Below are 17124 nucleotides of genomic sequence, written 5' to 3'. Positions count from 1 at the left end.
AAGCAACTTTTGGATGCTTTTATTGACGTCATTTCACAGGTGTTTCTCCATTCTCTGCTGTTGCTTCTTTTCACTGATGGTCACAAATATGCCCACTGTGATGAAAGTGTGTTGTTGTGAGTGAAACGTCATGACGCCATTACTGTGTCAGTACTGAACATGCGCAGATCATCCCAGTTCACAAAGCAACCCGAGCAAGTGTTTACATGGCAAAAATCCTCTTTTCAAACGGATTACAAAAGGTTTACACCACCCCTTACAATCCGAATGAAATTTAAATCAGATGTGGCCAATTTAATCCAATTGATGTGGTTACATGAGACTTTTTTATTCGATTGAGCTTTTAGTCTGATCACAAATGCGTTACCAGGGTCCATGTAAACGCAGCTATTGATTGAATTAAGAATGAAATGTGATTTGGCCTTTTGCGATTACTAAATAAATTACAAAACAGTCTGCATTCAGCGTTTCAGTCAGTGCTTCGTGATTGAGCGGCACCCTCTAACGCATGTGTGCTGAGCAGTGCAGCAATATTAGATGATGTTTATCATGACGCCTTTCCCTGTTTCCTTCTCTTCCCTTCGTGCAAAACATACCAGAACGTCCAACTATGCAAGCCTTATGGGTGTGTAAGAGGAAGTGCTTATGCATTCCTAATTATCTCCATACTCAGTAATACAGGGCTGATGAACACTGGTGTCTCCCTTTTTTTTCCCTGTAGCGCTTAACAGTTGATTTAAAGATGGCATTGCATGACTTGATGATGTCATGTTTTGTGATGTGACGGTAAATCCCAACTTTGAGACTCAATAGACTTGCTACACTATATTCACGTCCGGAGGTAAAGAGGCATAAAACTCTCGCAATGGAATTACCTGTGCATTAAACGGTTTTAACGCACGCATTCCAGCCAATCAGAATCGAATATTCAAAAAACCATGGTATAGGGGGCCGGGGTAGCTCAGTGGTAAAGACGCTGGCTACCACCCCTGGAGTTCGCTAGTTCGAATTCCAGGGCGTGCTGTGTGACTCCAGCCAGGTCTCCTAAGCAACCAAGTTGGCCCGGTTGCTAGGGAGGGTAGAGTCACATGGGGTAAACTCCTCGTGGTCGCTATAATGTGGTTCGTTCTCGGTGGGGCACGTGGTGAGTTGAGCGTGGATGCCGCGGTGGATGTTGTGGAACCTCCACACGCTTTGTCTCCGTGGCAACGCGCTCAACAAGCCACGTGATAAGATGCGTGGGTTGACAGTCTCAGACGTGGAGGCAGCTGGGATTCGTCCTCCGCCACCTGGATTGAGGCGAATCGCTACGCGACCACGAGGACTTAAAATCACATTGGAAATTCCAATTTGGGAGAAAACAGGGAACAAATCCACACAAAAAAACCATGGTATAAAATGCGTTTGTTGTGGGTAACATCATAGAAGCTTGTCAACGCAAGCATCAACGCTTTTCCGGGATGTGTGTGAACAGGAGAAATATAACTACATGAACAGCTTAGCCAAACAAAAATGTCAGTGCATTTTGTCAGAATTGTTTGGCAAAACTAAAAGAAGCCTAAATATGATGTCTAAATGACACACAAAGTGACCAGCCACAGTTCATTTTGTTTTAATGTGGAGTTCAGGGGTAGTTTTAAAACCAAAATAAAAGACCCGCACAGAAAAACTCACAGTAGTGTTGGTATGCAATCATTCGAACGGAAAACAAAGAAAGAATTAGTGGAAATGTGTGTAAACTTCGTAATCAGAATTTCTGTTCCTCAAAATACACTATATTGCCAAAAGTATTCGCTCATCTGCCTTTAGACGCATATGAACTTAAGTGACATCCCATTCTTAATCCATAGGGTTTAATATGACGTCGGCCCACCCTTTGCAGCTATAACAGCTTCAACTCTTCTGGGAAAGATTTCCACAAGGTTTAGGAGTGTGTTTATGGGAATTTTTGACCATTCTTCCAGAAGCGCATTTGTGAGGTCAGACACTGATGTTGGACGAGAAGGCCTGGCTCGCAGTCTTCGCTCTAATTCATCCCAAAGGTGCTCTATCGGGTTGAGGTCAGGACTCTGTGCAGGCCAGTCAAGTTTTTCCACACCAAACTCGCTCATCCATGTCTTTATGGACCTTGCTTTGTGCACTGGTGCGCAGTCATGTTGGAACAGGAAGGGGCCATCCCCAAACTGTTCCCACAAAGTTGGGAGCATGGAATTGTCCAAAATCTCTTGGTATGCTGAAGCATTCAGAGTTCCTTTCACTGGAACTAAGGGGCCAAGCCCAGCTCCTGAAAAACAACCCCACACCATAATCCCCCCTCCACCAAACTTCACAGTTGGCACAATGCAGTCAGACAAGTACCGTTCTCCTGGCAACCACCAAACCCAGACTCGTCCATCAGATTGCCAGATGGAGAAGTGTGATTCGTCACTCCAGAGAACGCGTCTCCACTGCTCTAGAGTCCAGTGGCGGCATGCTTTACACCACTGCATCCCACGCTTTGCATTGCACTTGGTGATGTATGGCTTGGATGCAGCTGCTCGGCCATGGAAACCCATTCCATGAAGCTCTCTACACACTGTTCTTGAGCTAATCTCAAGGCCACATGAACTTTGGAGGTCTGTAGCGATTGACTCTGCAGAAAGTTGGCGACCTCTGCGCACTATGCGCCTCAGCATCCGCTGACCCCACTCTGTCATTTTACGTGGCCTTGGAGTTGCTGTCATTCCCAGTCGCTTCCACTTTGTTATAATACCACTGACAGTTGACTGTGGAATATTTAGTAGCGAGGAAATTTCACGACTGGACTTGTTGCACAGGTGGCATCCTATCACAGTACCACGCTGGAATTCACTGAGCTCCTGAGAGCGGCCCATTCTTTCACAAGTGTTTGTAGAAGAAGTCTGCATGCCTAGGTGCTTCATTTTATACACCTGTGGCCATGGAATTGATTGGAACACCTGAATTCAATTATTTGGATGGGTGAGGTATATTTTGGCAATATAGTGTATATTAGTTCCCTATTATTTCACAGAAACAACAAGTCAAAAACAACGCTTTACTACTTAGCCCCTTAAACAAAGCTCTGAATATCTTTCAAAGGTTTGATGGCAGTATTCTGACAAACTTTGGCCTTCTTCAAAAGCGCTCATTGTATCAACCTAGTGCCTTAGAACACCAATCGCCAGAAAATGCATAGAAGTCAACCAATCAAATTTCCGCATAGCGCTTGCCATTTTTGTGTGTTGTGAATCAGACGGTTAGCATTGGGCAGTCTGTGGGCTGAGACTAGTGTACACTGCAGTTCCCTTTTATTGATTTTCCTTCCTTTTCTTTTAACTTGTAAGTTAATAAATCAAACAATAATTAGAAAAAATACATGCATTATTGCATAAAATGTCAAAGCTACTGAGTGAAACCGTATCAAACGAAGTGTATGTGTGTGTGTATAATCAGGTGATGTTGGAGCTGGCACAGGTATATCTGACTCTAGATGATGTTGAGGCCTGTCAGCAGCAGTGCAGTGCCATTCTGAAGAATGACCCTGTCAACGAGGCCGCCACACTGGTCAGTTTCTGAATAAATTACGCTGTCGCATGACGTCACACACCTACATGTGTTAATTTCCTTACAAGAATTTCATTTTCCCATGAGTTCAGATATATTTGAAGGGATCAGATTTCCCTGGAAATAAATAAGCATTTATTGTAAAAAAAACAAATGAAAAAAACCCCCGAAAGTCTTGTGTTTTTGATGTCGGAAACATGTGACCACCCACGTTTACACATGATTGACACCTATTGAATGATCAGCTAAGTCACGGTAAGCTAATAGGGAAGAAGTAGGAGGATAGATATTATTCCTAAACACAAGAAAAGCTAATGATAAGAGAAAAATGTGTGAAAGTTGATCAAATCTTGTGCTGTTTGTGTTTGTGTGTAGCACCTACAGCTCTGCAGATCCTTCTGATGAATCTTAACATTAGAAACGAGCAACTGATTTTTTTTAGGCTGATCTTAACAGTTTGAGTGCCACATTTCAGAACAGATAGTTTCATGAATCTGTCACAATGTAATGTAGCTTTTTTTTTTTTTTTTAAATGTTAAAGAACAAAAAGAAATGCTCCAGGCATCAATGGCATAATAAAATAGCATGTTAAACAGAAATATGTTCACTACCTTCAACTGTTGAGGCTGCTGCCATATTGGTCCTTTTCACAAGTCGGAGCTTTCATAGAATTCCGAATTTACAACTGACGTGAACGCTTTTTACAAGTCGGAATCTCGTAATTACGGTAATTCCAACATGACGTGAACGCACCATTAGTGCAAGAAACTTTACATAATAAAAAATGAATGATATAATGATAAGCTTTTGACATTTCCAAATGTCTTTTTGATGGCTTTGGTTGCGATGCATTTGGTTATATATTGAATACTTTTGTGTGTTTATTGTAAGATGATGGCAGATCTGATGTTCAGGAAGCAGGACTATGAACAGGCTGTGTTTCATTTCCAACAGCTTCTAGAGAGAAAACCAGGTGAAATCCTTCATCTCATGATCTCGTGACTTCAAGCCATCTAGCTTTTCTTCCATCTTATTAGAACAGTCGGGAGAGCCGATTAACCAGGAAACTCTAATGAACTGAATTAATCTCCTCCCCAGACAACTACCCCACGCTGTCACGCCTCATCGATCTGCTGCGCAGAGCTGGTAAACTGGAGGAGGTTTCACGGTTCCTAGAGATGGCTGAGAAACACTCACCGAGGGCAAAGTTTGAACCTGGATACAACTACTGCAAAGGGCTTTATCTGTGGTAAGACTACATAATAAAGACAAGAGGGTAGCTCTTTATAATAACATTAATCAACGTTATTAATCAAATCACATAAAAATGGTTCAAATGATACTTTTTCATAAAGAAAATTGGGCCTATTTTTAGCACCATTAAAAAGATAATTCACACAAAAATGAAAATACTCCCATCATATCCTCACCCTCATGCCATCCCAGATGTGAATGACTTTCTTTCTTCTGCTGAACACAGATGAAGATTTTTAGAACAATATCTCAGCTCTGTAGGTCCATACAATGCAAGTGAATGGTGACCAAAACTTTGAAGCTCCAAAAAGCACGTAAGGGCAGCATAAAATTACTCCATACTACTCCAGTGTTTTAATCCATGTATTCTGAAGCAATCTAATTCAATACATTGCATGATCAGAAATTAGCAGGGGCTCGGAGCAAAAATGCCACCAGAAATGCCCTTCAAAATGTGGGGGTAAAAATTGCCCTTGTAATGAATTCTTCGGGTTTTTATTTGTAACTTCTGATGTAGTTCAGTCTTGAAAATATGTGTTTGTTAATTGATTAAAATTATGTATTTGATACAAATGCGTTTGTTTTAAAAATGGTTCGAAAAACGTGTGCTCATAAAGGTAAAATATTCCTTTGAAATTAAATACAGGGTTTTTATTTTGCATCTTAATTTAAAAGTTAATTTCTGACAGTGTGGCAGTGCATACTGACTCACTTTAAAGCTTAAAAACAACCCAAAAGTATCCTAAAAGTTGTCAGTGTGACTTGTGCATCATGTTCCATGAGCTTGAGTTGTTTTTAGCCCGAAATGGCGTAAATTCTCCACTGTTGATGAGCTTCTCTCATAACACTTAATAACACGCAGCAGATGTCAAGATTTCACTGAACGATAACTGAAATTTCAGATTGTTTTCCACCAAAACCTATCGTATGCCTATAGAAGACATGGAATGTGACACATGAGTTGCAAAGACCACCTTTATGATACTTTTGGGTCCTTTTTTTAAGCTTTAAAGTGAGTCAATATCCACTGCCATTGTATTACAAAGACACAAGGGGATCTTCATTAAAACATCTCCTTTTGTGTTCCACATAAGAAAGAAAGTCATACGGATTTGGAACAACCTGAAGGGGAGTGAACTCTTTAGCAGAGATATGCTTAACAATGTCACGGTGCAAAAAAATCTTAATTCACCCAAAACTGATCTTCTGTTTCTCAGGTACACCGGTGAACCTAACGATGGGTTGCGTCACTTTAACAAAGCTCGTAAGGACAACGACTGGGGTCAGAATGCTGTGTACAACATGATCGAGATTTGCCTGAATCCTGATAATGAGACTATTGGAGGAGAGGTATTTGAAAATCTGGATGGAGACATGGGGTGAGTCCTGATCTGACCTTTACAATACACTAGAAATATTTGAAAAATGCACTTCAAAATGCACATTCTATGTTTGTGTGAAAGGGATAGTTCATAGTCATCATTACCTTCATGTTCAGACTGAAATTTAAGTAATTATTTTACTCATTATATCATTTTTATTTCCGGAACCAGACTGTTGCGCACTATATACAGTACACATAACCAAATACGCTTTACTATATTTTACTGTATACACATCACCAGTTTCACTAATGGTGTGATTGGTTGTTTGTGATCAGGAACTCTACAGAGAAGCAGGAGTCTGAGCAGCTGGCCGTGAGAACAGCAGAGAAGCTCTTAAAGGAGTTGAAGCCACAGACTCCTGCAGGACATGTGCAGCTGCGTATCCTGGAGAACTATTGCTGTCTGGCCACCAAACAGAAAGCCAACATAGAGCGAGCTCTCAATGTGTTCATCGAGATCGCAAACAGTGAGGTGTCACATGACAGATTTTTGTATTAAATACACACATACCCACACATGCTCACTCTCTTTGAATTTACCTGGAATCACAACCTCAAGGCAAACTTTTATGATATATTAAATAACCTACTGTTACCCCTTTGTAGTCCTGAATATTATATGCATTAGCTGTCTGTTTTGTTTTTTTTTTGTGGATTTTTCCCCTTTTTCTCCCAATTTGGAATGCCCAATTCCCAATGCGCTCTAAGTCCTCGTGGTCGCGTAGTGATTCGCCTCAATCCAATTGGTGGAGGACGAATCCCAGTTGCCTCCGCATCTGAGACCGTCAACCCGCACATCTTATCACATGGCTTGTTGAGAGCGTTGCCACGGAGACATAGCGCGTATGGAGGCTTCGCGCCATCCACCGCGGCATCCTCGCTCAACTCACCACGCGCCCCACCGAGATCGAACCACATTATAGCGACCACGAGGAGGTTACACCATGTGACTCTGCCCTCCCTAGCAACCGGGCCAATTTGGTTGCTTAGGAGACCTGGCTGGAGTCAATCAGCACGCCCTGGGATTCGAACTACCGAACTCCATGGGTGGTAGCCAGCGTCTTTTACCACTGAGCTACCCAGGCCCCCGCTGTCTGTTTTAACAGCAAACTTTTTAGCAACAAGCAGTCGTTGAAGTACCACTGACAGTTTGTGCTCTACAGAAAGATTATGTCCCTGCACTGCTGGCCATGGCCACTGCCTACATGATCCTGAAGCAGACCCCTCGAGCCCGCAACCAGCTGAAACGCATCGCCAAGATGAACTGGAACATCATTGATGCAGATGAGTTTGAAAAGAGCTGGCTGCTGCTGGCCGACATCTACATCCAGTCAGGAAAATATGACATGGCAGGAGAGCTTCTGAAGAGATGTCTGCGCCACAACAAGGTGATAATGAATGAAAGAAAGAAAGAAAGAAAGAAAGAAAGAAAGAAAGAAAGAAGTGAAATAAAGGAACAAATTATTCATAGAAAGAACTGTAGTAAATAAGTGAAATAAAGGGAAAAAAATATTGAAAGAAAGAATAATAAATAAGTGAAATAAAAAAAAAATTCTTTTAAAACAGTCCACAGTGTGCCAAAACCCTAGAACATCAATACATCAACAAATGAATAACTCTGTATTTGACATTCCAGCTCTAGAGATATTTCAGAATGTTCAGAATAAGTTAAATCTTAACTTATTAACTTGATGCCTTAACACGAATCAACATGTTTTTCAACAGTCCTGCTGCAAAGCGTATGAGTACATGGGCTACATTATGGAGAAAGAGCAGTCATTCCGAGACGCTGCCTTAAATTATGAAATGGCCTGGAAGTACAGCAATCAAACCAACCCCACTATTGGTATGTTTAAAGCCCATCACAGGACATTCTGTACTGTCATTCATGTGAGGCTATCTGTGTGTTGACATCAGCATCCTGTTTGTTTACCAGGCTACAAGCTTGCATTCAATTACCTGAAGGCCAAAAGACACGTGGATGCTATAGATGTATGTCATAAGGTGAGTATAGCTATATGAGAAATCATCCTCCACATTTATATCTCTTAAACAATATACTGTATAATATGCAACAGTTTCTTCAGAGAGAAATCCACTTTAAGCAACAAGGTATAAACCCTTAAAGACAGACCTACGATGAGCTCTGAGGTTTAAGCAGTTTGTGAGAGGGATATGTTGTCCTGTTTTTTGAGATTGTAAAGTATTAATGTCTCACATTCTCAGGTCTTGGACGCACATCCAAACTATCCACGGATAAGAAAAGACATATTGGACAAAGCAAGAGCAGCATTAAGATCATGATTTAATCACCAATGTGGAATGTGATTGTGCGTGCGTGAGTGAGTGAGTGAGTGAGTGAGTGTTGTTGCTTAAATGTGATTATATGTATTATTTTGCATCAAGTGCTTTGAGTATCAGTATAAGACATGTCTTGATATGACTACATGCAGTGTTCGTTATTAAAAACAAGCATTAGTGGTGCAATTATTTTCATTAAAATGGACAATGAATGGAATAAACATTTAAAAAATAGGTTATATCTTGCAAGTGATTTCTTGTAGACCTGTAGATGTAAAAGGGACTGTAAGCAATTCAGAGCTCTCCCTTCAAAACCCCGCCCTCCAAAGACAGGTCAGCCAATCCGCTGTTAGCAAAGCTGAATTTGCTAAATGAGTATTTCTGATTGGCAGAATGAGGGATTTTTTATTTATTTATGGATTTTTTATTATTAATAAGCCTAGTTCTGTCACAGAGACAGGACATATATTTCAGTAACATCTGTCAGGTAGGGACATTTTATGTGTGGCAATCTACAAAATAGTTTACAGCACCTTTAAAATCAAAATCTGATTTTTTTAAAATAATTACATCTATCACACATATACAGTGCAATTCTTCTTTTCACATATCCCAGCCAAGCTGGGGTCAGCCATGATATGGCACCCCTGGAGCTGATAGGGTCAAGGGCCCAACAGTGGCATCTTGGTGGTGCTGGGGCTTGAACTCCCAACCTCCTGATCAGTAACCCAGAGCTTTAACCACTGAGCCACCACTGCCCCTTTTTTAAAAAAAAATCCTCCTTTAATAATAGTGACTTCTCACCACTCAGACGCAAATGTCAAATGGCATTTTTTGCGCCCCTTGAGTCCTTGCAATTTATTTGAAACTTAAAATTCTATGTAAAGTCGAAACGCTCAATTGCTTGTGTAGACCCAAAGACCAAGTGTGGAAAATATTCCTCACATACTTCCCAATTTGTTTATGTTTGTTTTCACCAAACACCATGTAGAGACATTACTTAAATTTAAATATATGTGCATTAAAGACACAAAGATGAGTATTTGATTATTTCCCACAGCTATAAATAAGATTTTTCAACTTTTTTTCAAGGTAACATTCCAATTGAAAATACAGTGTACTGAATGCATATGAGTAATTCCTTGCTCCCTTCATAGTGCTCACTTGAAGTCTTCTAACAGAGTGAGGAATAGGGCATAGTGATGCTAACTTTCAAAATGGAATTTGTCTGAAAATCGGTGCTATATCTCCTCCTTGAGCTGAGTGCAGAATTGAAGCACAGTTCATGCTTGTGTCCACTGTGGACAAATATTTAAAAGCCATTTTAAGTTCTGTTGCATCCAAACCAACATTCATGATTACCTTTGACCCTTATTTACAGTATATAAATATATATGTTATCTTTAAATGCCATTTTGTTTTTATGGCAACAGAATTTCAACAGCTGAAGCACCACATCTGGAATATATCTTCTATTGCAGTGCACAGATGTGTAACTCTCTCAAAATACACAATTTTGTGGTTAAAATAAGATTGGGAATAAGTACTGTATATATTCTTTTACAGTATAAAGAAACATTCTAATTTCCCCCCTTTGTGATTTAACAGTCCAAGCATCAGAGGGTTAAATTCCTTTGAACAAATCTAGTCTCACAGATAGGAATTTCTGTAAGGTTTACAAAGTAAACTTTAGCTTGATAGTGTTACAATAAAGAATTTCAACTGTGCAACAAATCCACATCAGCCTGATGTCAAATGAATAAACTTGCAGACATCATCAGGAGCATTTGTCCAACTCAAAAGCTCTTATATAGTGAGACTTAACACAAGGGACACCGAGGGGAAGTTACATTTCAAGTCGGTACCCTTGTTTGCCGAGGGCTATACCCTGCAGATGAGGACTCTGAGCCTCTGTATTCTTCTCGTGTCCGGTTTCTTTTCTTTGCCCTGCAAACACAGAAGCTCTTTATGAAGTCCATGTGCATGGGGACATGGTGGATTAAACATCCTCGCAGACTGAGCTTGTCTGGTAAGTACGTTCCTTACATCTACAGTCTATTTAATAGGGTCATATTTTGAAGTAATAGTTCCAAGTGAGTTACTATGAGAGTTTTACATCGCTGCAAACTCGAATGTCATATCACCGATGTCAGAGATGTTGCACGACGTTTTTGTCCAAATGCAATGGGACAAAACTATTTTTTTATTTCTATGAGATAGTCATTTATGGGAAACGTTGACTGTGGATAATATAAATTCCCGTACAATAAATGCTCAACTGCAGATAACTTTTGGAATGTATCCTGTGGTGTTGAGACGCTTTTCTCAGTGATTCGATGCGTTTCGAACGCGTTCCTGCGCTCTGCGTCTCCTAGCAACATCGCAGCGGAGCGGATGTCCGGCCGTGATAATCCGGTTACTTTAAGACTTCAGACTTTTAATGGAATAAGAAACATCGAAATGAACAGATCATCCGTTGTCTTGGTGACAAAAAACGTTGCGGAAATGTATTATTATTATTATTATTATTATTATTAGCTTTATTTTTTATATTTTTATTAATGTATTAATACAAAATAACATGTTTATTTTAAAAATAATATGTTTACATGTTTTTATTAATATTTTATTATTGCATGAAATAGTCCTTGCGCTTTGGTATAAATTTTTTTTAAGTGATTTTGGTCATTAATAATCATTTTTGGTTTATTTTTTTATTAATATTTGATGTTTTATATTATTCGGGTTTCTTTAAGATTTTATGTCAGACTCACAGGCATAATAATTTTTCTATTAATTTCACAGATTTTCCATTCTCTGGGAGAGGAACAACGCTCCAGGAGTTTTATAATTATTTATTTTATTTTTTATTTTTAATAGTTATTAATATTTTTTTGTTGCATAAAATAATCCTCGGGGTTTGTTTTAATTTATCAAGTTATTTTATTTATTAATAATCTCTTTTGGTTTTTATTTATTATTATTATTTTATTTTTTTACATTAATCTGGTTACTTTAAGTTTTCAGACTCCTGAGATAAAAAAATAAATAAAAAATAAATAAAAAAACGTCTCGCTAAATTCACAGATTCTTTTGGATCCTAGCAATGTATATTTATTTAATAATTAATTGTTTGTTGCATATGGATTTATTGTTTTCGTTATCTTTGGTTTTTATTAATATTTTAATTTTAAAAGTGTAAAAAAAAAAAAAAAAAAAAAAACTTTAACTCACCCCCCAAACCTGTATGACTTGCTTTCTTATATGGAACACAAAAGCAGATGTTAGGCAGAATTACAACATCAGTTGCCATCTTTTTTTTTTTTTTTTTTTTTTTTTCATATAAAGTGAATGGTGACTCCCTCAGGGGCCGTTCACATATTGCTGTGCTACAAAAAAATAAATAAATAAATAACAAAAATAAAAAATAAAAAAAACTAGATGTACCTGTTGCACCACGAACGCAGGTGTCTCACCCTTTTTATAGCTGAAGTTCTTTTTAACTTGAAATGACTTCTGCCCGAGATGCTGAAAAAAAAGCGAGATGTGCGCAATGGTCAAAGACGTCAACGTTTACATAGAAAAACAATTGAAAAACAGCACAGATGGACTCAAAAAAAGCTTACGTTTAGTGTGAACAGACCCTAATATTTTGTTTTGTGTTCCACGGAGTAAAAAAAAAATAAATAAAAAAAATAAAAAAGTTACACGGATTGGACCTACATGAGGGTGAGTAAATGACAGAATTTTTTTTTTATTATTTATTTATTTATTTTTTTTATTATTATTTTTTTTAACTATTCCTTTAATACTTAAGCCTATATTTTGTTTTATTGTTATTCATATTTTATTGTTGAAGCGAAATTTATTGAGCAACTTGCATGTGGGATGGCAACATTTTTTAAATGCTTTGCGTTGACGTTGCTGGACGCACCCTTGAGATGAATGAAAGGCACATGTGGCATTTACGCACGCGTTACGGACGCAACGCCCCTCTACCTGAGAGACGCGCACCTGGATCCAACGACGCGGAAGTCCGGCTGAGATTGTTTCACTTTGGCATCACCATAACAGTCAGATACCGACTACATCTCTTCTTTGGGAGAGTCGCTGTGAAGTTCAAAGCACATTTTGGATATGTACTTCAGTAATTTTCAAGCGCCGACGGTATGTCTCTAACTTTGTTCACTGTCTGAGCTAGATAACGTTTGTTTGATGTGAGGTGTGAACATTTTGCATGATTCCGTTTTATAGGCTAGATCGCATAGATCGCGTTATAGTACTTAAAATTATAAAAACAAAGCGAACAAAAAAGGGATCGGATAGTGTAATAACGATTCATTTAACCTGAAAATGTAAAGCTACCTTTTACCCATATAATGTAAACGTTTAGATTCATATTCTTTGACCTCATATTCGTATTTCCAACCTCTTAATTTGTCTGTGAAAATACATTTTAATGATCATTTTAGATTGTGTAAATGCATGTGTTTGTGTGTGCTTTTGGTGTATAGGTACGTATATTCTGCATATAAGCTTACTGTATATCATAATGTAAATCACTTTGGATAAAAGCATCTGCCAAATGACAGCTTGATATTTTCTTTCTTACTAAATATATGTTTGAGCATGAATAATATTTAACATTGCTTAAATGTAATTGCATATGTACAGTATAGGTTTATAACAGTTGGAAAATGAAATATATTATTTTGACATATATACAGTTGTGCTCCAAAAGTTTGCATACCCTTGGAGAATTGGTAATATATGTACCGTTTTTAAAGAAAACATGAGTGAGCAGGCAAAACACATTTCTTTTATTTCTTAAGGGATTCATATTCAACTGTAGGTTATAACAGAATGGCACAATCATAAAACAAAACATGGCAACAAAGAAAAAAATGAAATGACCCCTGTTCAAAAGTCTGCATACCCTTAGTTCTTAATACTGTGTATTGCCCCCTTTAGCATCAGTGACAGCGTGCAGTCTTTTGTAATAGTTGTCTATGAGGCCCCAAATTCTTGCAGGTGGTATAGCTGCCCATTCGTCTTGGGAAAATGCCTCCAGGTCGTCTTTGGTCGTCTTACATGAACCGCACGTTTGAGATCTCCCCAGAGTGGCTCAATGATATTAAGGTCAGGAAACTGTGATGGCCACTCCAGAACCTTCACCTTTTTCTGCTGTAACCACTGGAGGGTCAACTTGGCCTTGTGCTTGGGGTCATTGTCATGCTGGAATGTCCAAGAGCATCCCATGCGCAGCTTTTGTGCAGAAGAATGCAAATTGTCTGCCAGTATTTTCTGATAACATGCTGCATTCATCTTGCCATAAATTTTCACAAGATTCCCCGTGCTTTTAGAGCTCACACACCCCCAAAACATCAGTGAGCCACCACCATGCTTCACAGTGGGGATGGTATTCTTTTCACTATAGGCCTTGTTGACCTCTCTCCAAACATTGCGCTTATGGTTGTGACCATAAAGCTGTATTTTGGTCTCGTCACTCCAAATTACAATGTGCCAGAAGCTGTGAGGCGTGTCAAGGTGTTGTCATTTGTGGCATTGGTGCAGTAAAGGCTTCTTTCTGGCAACTCGACCATGCAGCTCATTTTTGTTCAAGTATCATCATATTGTGCTCCTTGAAACAACCACACCGTCTTTTTCCAGAGCAGCCTGTATTTCTCCTGAGGTTACCTGTGGGTTTTTCTTTGTATCCCGAACAATTCTTCTGGCAGTTGTGGCTGAAAACTTTCTTGGTCTACCTGACCTTGGCTTGGTATCAAGAGATCTCTGAATTGTCCACTTCTTAATAAGTGATTGAACAGTACTGACTGGCATTTTTGCTTTGGATATCTTTTTATATCCTTTTCCATCTTTATAAAGTTCCATTACCTTGTTACGCAGGTCTTTTGACAGTTCTTTAATGCTCCCCATGGCTCAGTATCTAGCCTGCTCAGTGCATCCACATGAGAGCTAACAAACTCATTGACTATTTATACACAGACACTAATTGCAATTTAAAAAGCCACAGGTGTGGGAAATTAACCTTTAATTGCCATTTAAACCTGTGTGTGTCACCTTGTGTGTCTGTAACAAGGCCAAACATTCAAGGGTATGTAAACTTTTGATCAGGGCCATTTGGGTGATTTCTGTTATCATTATGATTTAAAAATGAGCCAAACAACTATGTGATAATAAATGGCTTCATATGATCTCTATCCTTAAATAAAAGACAGTTTTTTTTGCATGATCAGTCATATTTTCAAAATCAATGCCAAAATTTCACAATTTCTGCCAGGGTATGCAAACTTTTGAGCACAACTGTGTGTGTATATGTGTATATATATATATATATATACACACACACACAGTATAGCCTATAATAGATATGAAACGTAATGTGAAAACAATTAGTTCACATAATCAAAGACGCCTTAATTGTGGAGTTCCTGGAATGTTAAATAAAAAAAACCACTTCATGTCTAAAATATGAGCAAAAACTGGGACATTGTATGCATTCTAGGATTAAAATTAAAATCTCTTTAATAATCAGTGGTTAAAAGCACCAATTAGCCTATTATTTGGAAAATTCACTCCAAAGGGGATGTTTTTAAAGAAATTAAGTTGTCTCTCATGTGAAGACTGGTTTCCCAGCCACCAAAAAGGGGCTTAAATATCAAAACAAATATTGAAGTTGGATGTTCAGAACTGGAAATTGAGTTAAACAGTCTGAAGATTTTTCCATCTGCAAACCAGTTGTCAAAAGTGTTTAGCTTCCTGCTCAGGTTTTGACACCGTTTGTATGTCAGAGTAATCTACATGTCATCACTTTCCTCTCACAGGTGTGACAGCCGGTGATGTTACGCACAGGGTGTGTGCTAGGTGAACCTTTGTTTCCGACACTCCCATTCGGCTCTGCCACAGAAGAATGAAATTTTTCCGCAGACTTCTGCGCAGACGACTGCACCCATGGAAGCTCGCCATCGTGGCATTAGTATTTGTGACATTCCTGTTTCTAATGCAACGAGAAGTGGTCAGTCAGAACCCCCAGGATGAACCATGGCTGAGAGGGATTGCGGTTAAACGGGATGGTGTTTTTGGGATGGTGATGGGTGCGATGAATAACTTCCGTGACGCTATGCCAAAGATGCAGATTAAAGCACCGGTGAGGCAGCAAGAAGACGAGGCCTGTCTATCTGGGTATTACACAGCCGCCGAACTCAGACCGGTCCTAGAAAGACCCCCGCAGAACCCCAGTGCCCCGGGGGCTTCCGGAAAGGCTTTTCACTCTGATAATCTGGATCCAGCTGAGCAGAAAGAGAAAGAGAAGGGAGAGGAGAAGCATTGCTTTAACTTGTATGCAAGTGATCGGATCTCATTAAGCAGAGACCTCGGACCTGATACGAGACCTCCAGAGTATGTACCGCCGGTTTGGCTGATGTTACCTCAACAAACACCTTTTATAGCTGTATTATTTGATTGAGTGTGAGATTAGTCACACCGCTGGGCAGGTCTCAGGTCAGCTAACAGGCAACAAGTTTGTGCAAAACCTGATGATCCACGTTATCCAGCATGATCTTGTGTGGTTCAGTGGAAGCAAGGAAATCGAAACCTTTTGTATGAAGGACTTAACATGGCCAATGTAACACATTTGCTTACGATTGATAAGTGACCATACTGAAAAAGTGCGGAATCTTACAGTAAATATATCTTCTTTGTTTTATATCATAACTTTACTCTGTTTTACTTATATTTTTTATCCGATTTGGATATCAGCCTTTTCCACCACCTTAGTTATCGGTATCGGCAAAATTCACAACTGGTACATACAGTATATAAATAAATAAGTACATTCCACACACATATATATATATGTATATATTATATGGAATGTTAAAAACATTTCTTAGTCTTTCCTTACATTGTCAGGCACAGACACAGAGTCCAAAAAGAAGACTGTCCCAGATGTAGTTGAATTTTTTTAACCAAAACAATACAAAATTAAATAAAACAATAATAACCAGAAAGAAATTAAGATTTTGTGCATAATTTGCAACTTTTAACTATAAATAAACCCAAATTACACCGGCGATGCTTATTTTTAAATGGTGGAGGCTTGGCTCCATTACAAAAGTCTATATTATGATATTTACCAAATTAAGCTTTTTAATAGTCTATATATTTCACCAGATTAGGTGTTCGGTATATATGTATTTCACCAGATTAAGTTATTTTTATTATCATTTACAAGATACGAAGTTGGAGACAGATATAACAAATCTGCACAAGTTGTCACTGACTGTTTTTATTTCACCTCTAAAGGCCGCTGTTATGTTGTAGAATGGAAAAAAATAATATCTGCAACTATCGGCATACATTTTTGCCAATAACCGTTAAAGCAACTTTATGTACAGTATATATGGAGGACGAAAACTGCAAATATATAACTAATTAAATGTACGAAAGGATATACAAATGGCTTAATAAATACATAAATAAATAAATGCACCCATCAAAGCAAAAATAATATAAAATCTAAATAAATGGTTTGGGAAATGTAAAAATGTTAAAGGAAACGCAAAATTGAAGGCTGATTTTTTTATTTATTTTTCTTTCAT

The 17124-nt window shown here is 38.5% G+C and overlaps 2 protein-coding genes across 3 annotated transcripts in view; both read left to right on the top strand.

Annotated features, from left to right (window-relative positions):
* Positions 1–9329, top strand: part of ttc21b (tetratricopeptide repeat domain 21B) — a 40190-nt gene extending 30861 nt beyond the window's left edge. Inside the window, exons 21-29 of the mRNA XM_051710273.1 lie at positions 3454–3564; positions 4456–4537; positions 4663–4813; positions 6036–6197; positions 6479–6674; positions 7366–7590; positions 7928–8048; positions 8139–8206; positions 8429–9329. Of these exons, the coding sequence (XP_051566233.1) occupies positions 3454–3564; positions 4456–4537; positions 4663–4813; positions 6036–6197; positions 6479–6674; positions 7366–7590; positions 7928–8048; positions 8139–8206; positions 8429–8506 (1194 nt within the window). The 3' untranslated portion in view covers positions 8507–9329. The remainder of the gene's footprint in view (positions 1–3453; positions 3565–4455; positions 4538–4662; positions 4814–6035; positions 6198–6478; positions 6675–7365; positions 7591–7927; positions 8049–8138; positions 8207–8428) is intronic.
* A 1055-nt stretch (positions 9330–10384) lies between these two features.
* galnt3 (UDP-N-acetyl-alpha-D-galactosamine:polypeptide N-acetylgalactosaminyltransferase 3 (GalNAc-T3)) overlaps positions 10385–17124 on the top strand; it is a 30272-nt gene continuing 23532 nt past the window's right edge. The window contains exons 1-2 of one of the 2 annotated variants that reach the window (XM_051710906.1): positions 10385–10532; positions 15349–15922. In XM_051710906.1, the coding sequence (XP_051566866.1) occupies positions 15435–15922 (488 nt within the window). In that variant the 5' untranslated portion in view covers positions 10385–10532; positions 15349–15434. Of the gene's footprint in view, positions 10533–12551; positions 12671–15348; positions 15923–17124 lie in introns of those variants that run through there. The other variant, XM_051710907.1, reaches the window with a different exon arrangement.

The sequence above is a fragment of the Myxocyprinus asiaticus genome, chromosome 11 (genome assembly GCF_019703515.2).
Source record: "Myxocyprinus asiaticus isolate MX2 ecotype Aquarium Trade chromosome 11, UBuf_Myxa_2, whole genome shotgun sequence".
In the NCBI taxonomy this organism is placed as follows: Eukaryota; Metazoa; Chordata; class Actinopteri; order Cypriniformes; family Catostomidae; genus Myxocyprinus; species Myxocyprinus asiaticus.
The sequence above is the reverse complement of the archived record's forward strand: the minus strand, read 5'-3'. Positions and strand labels throughout refer to the sequence as shown.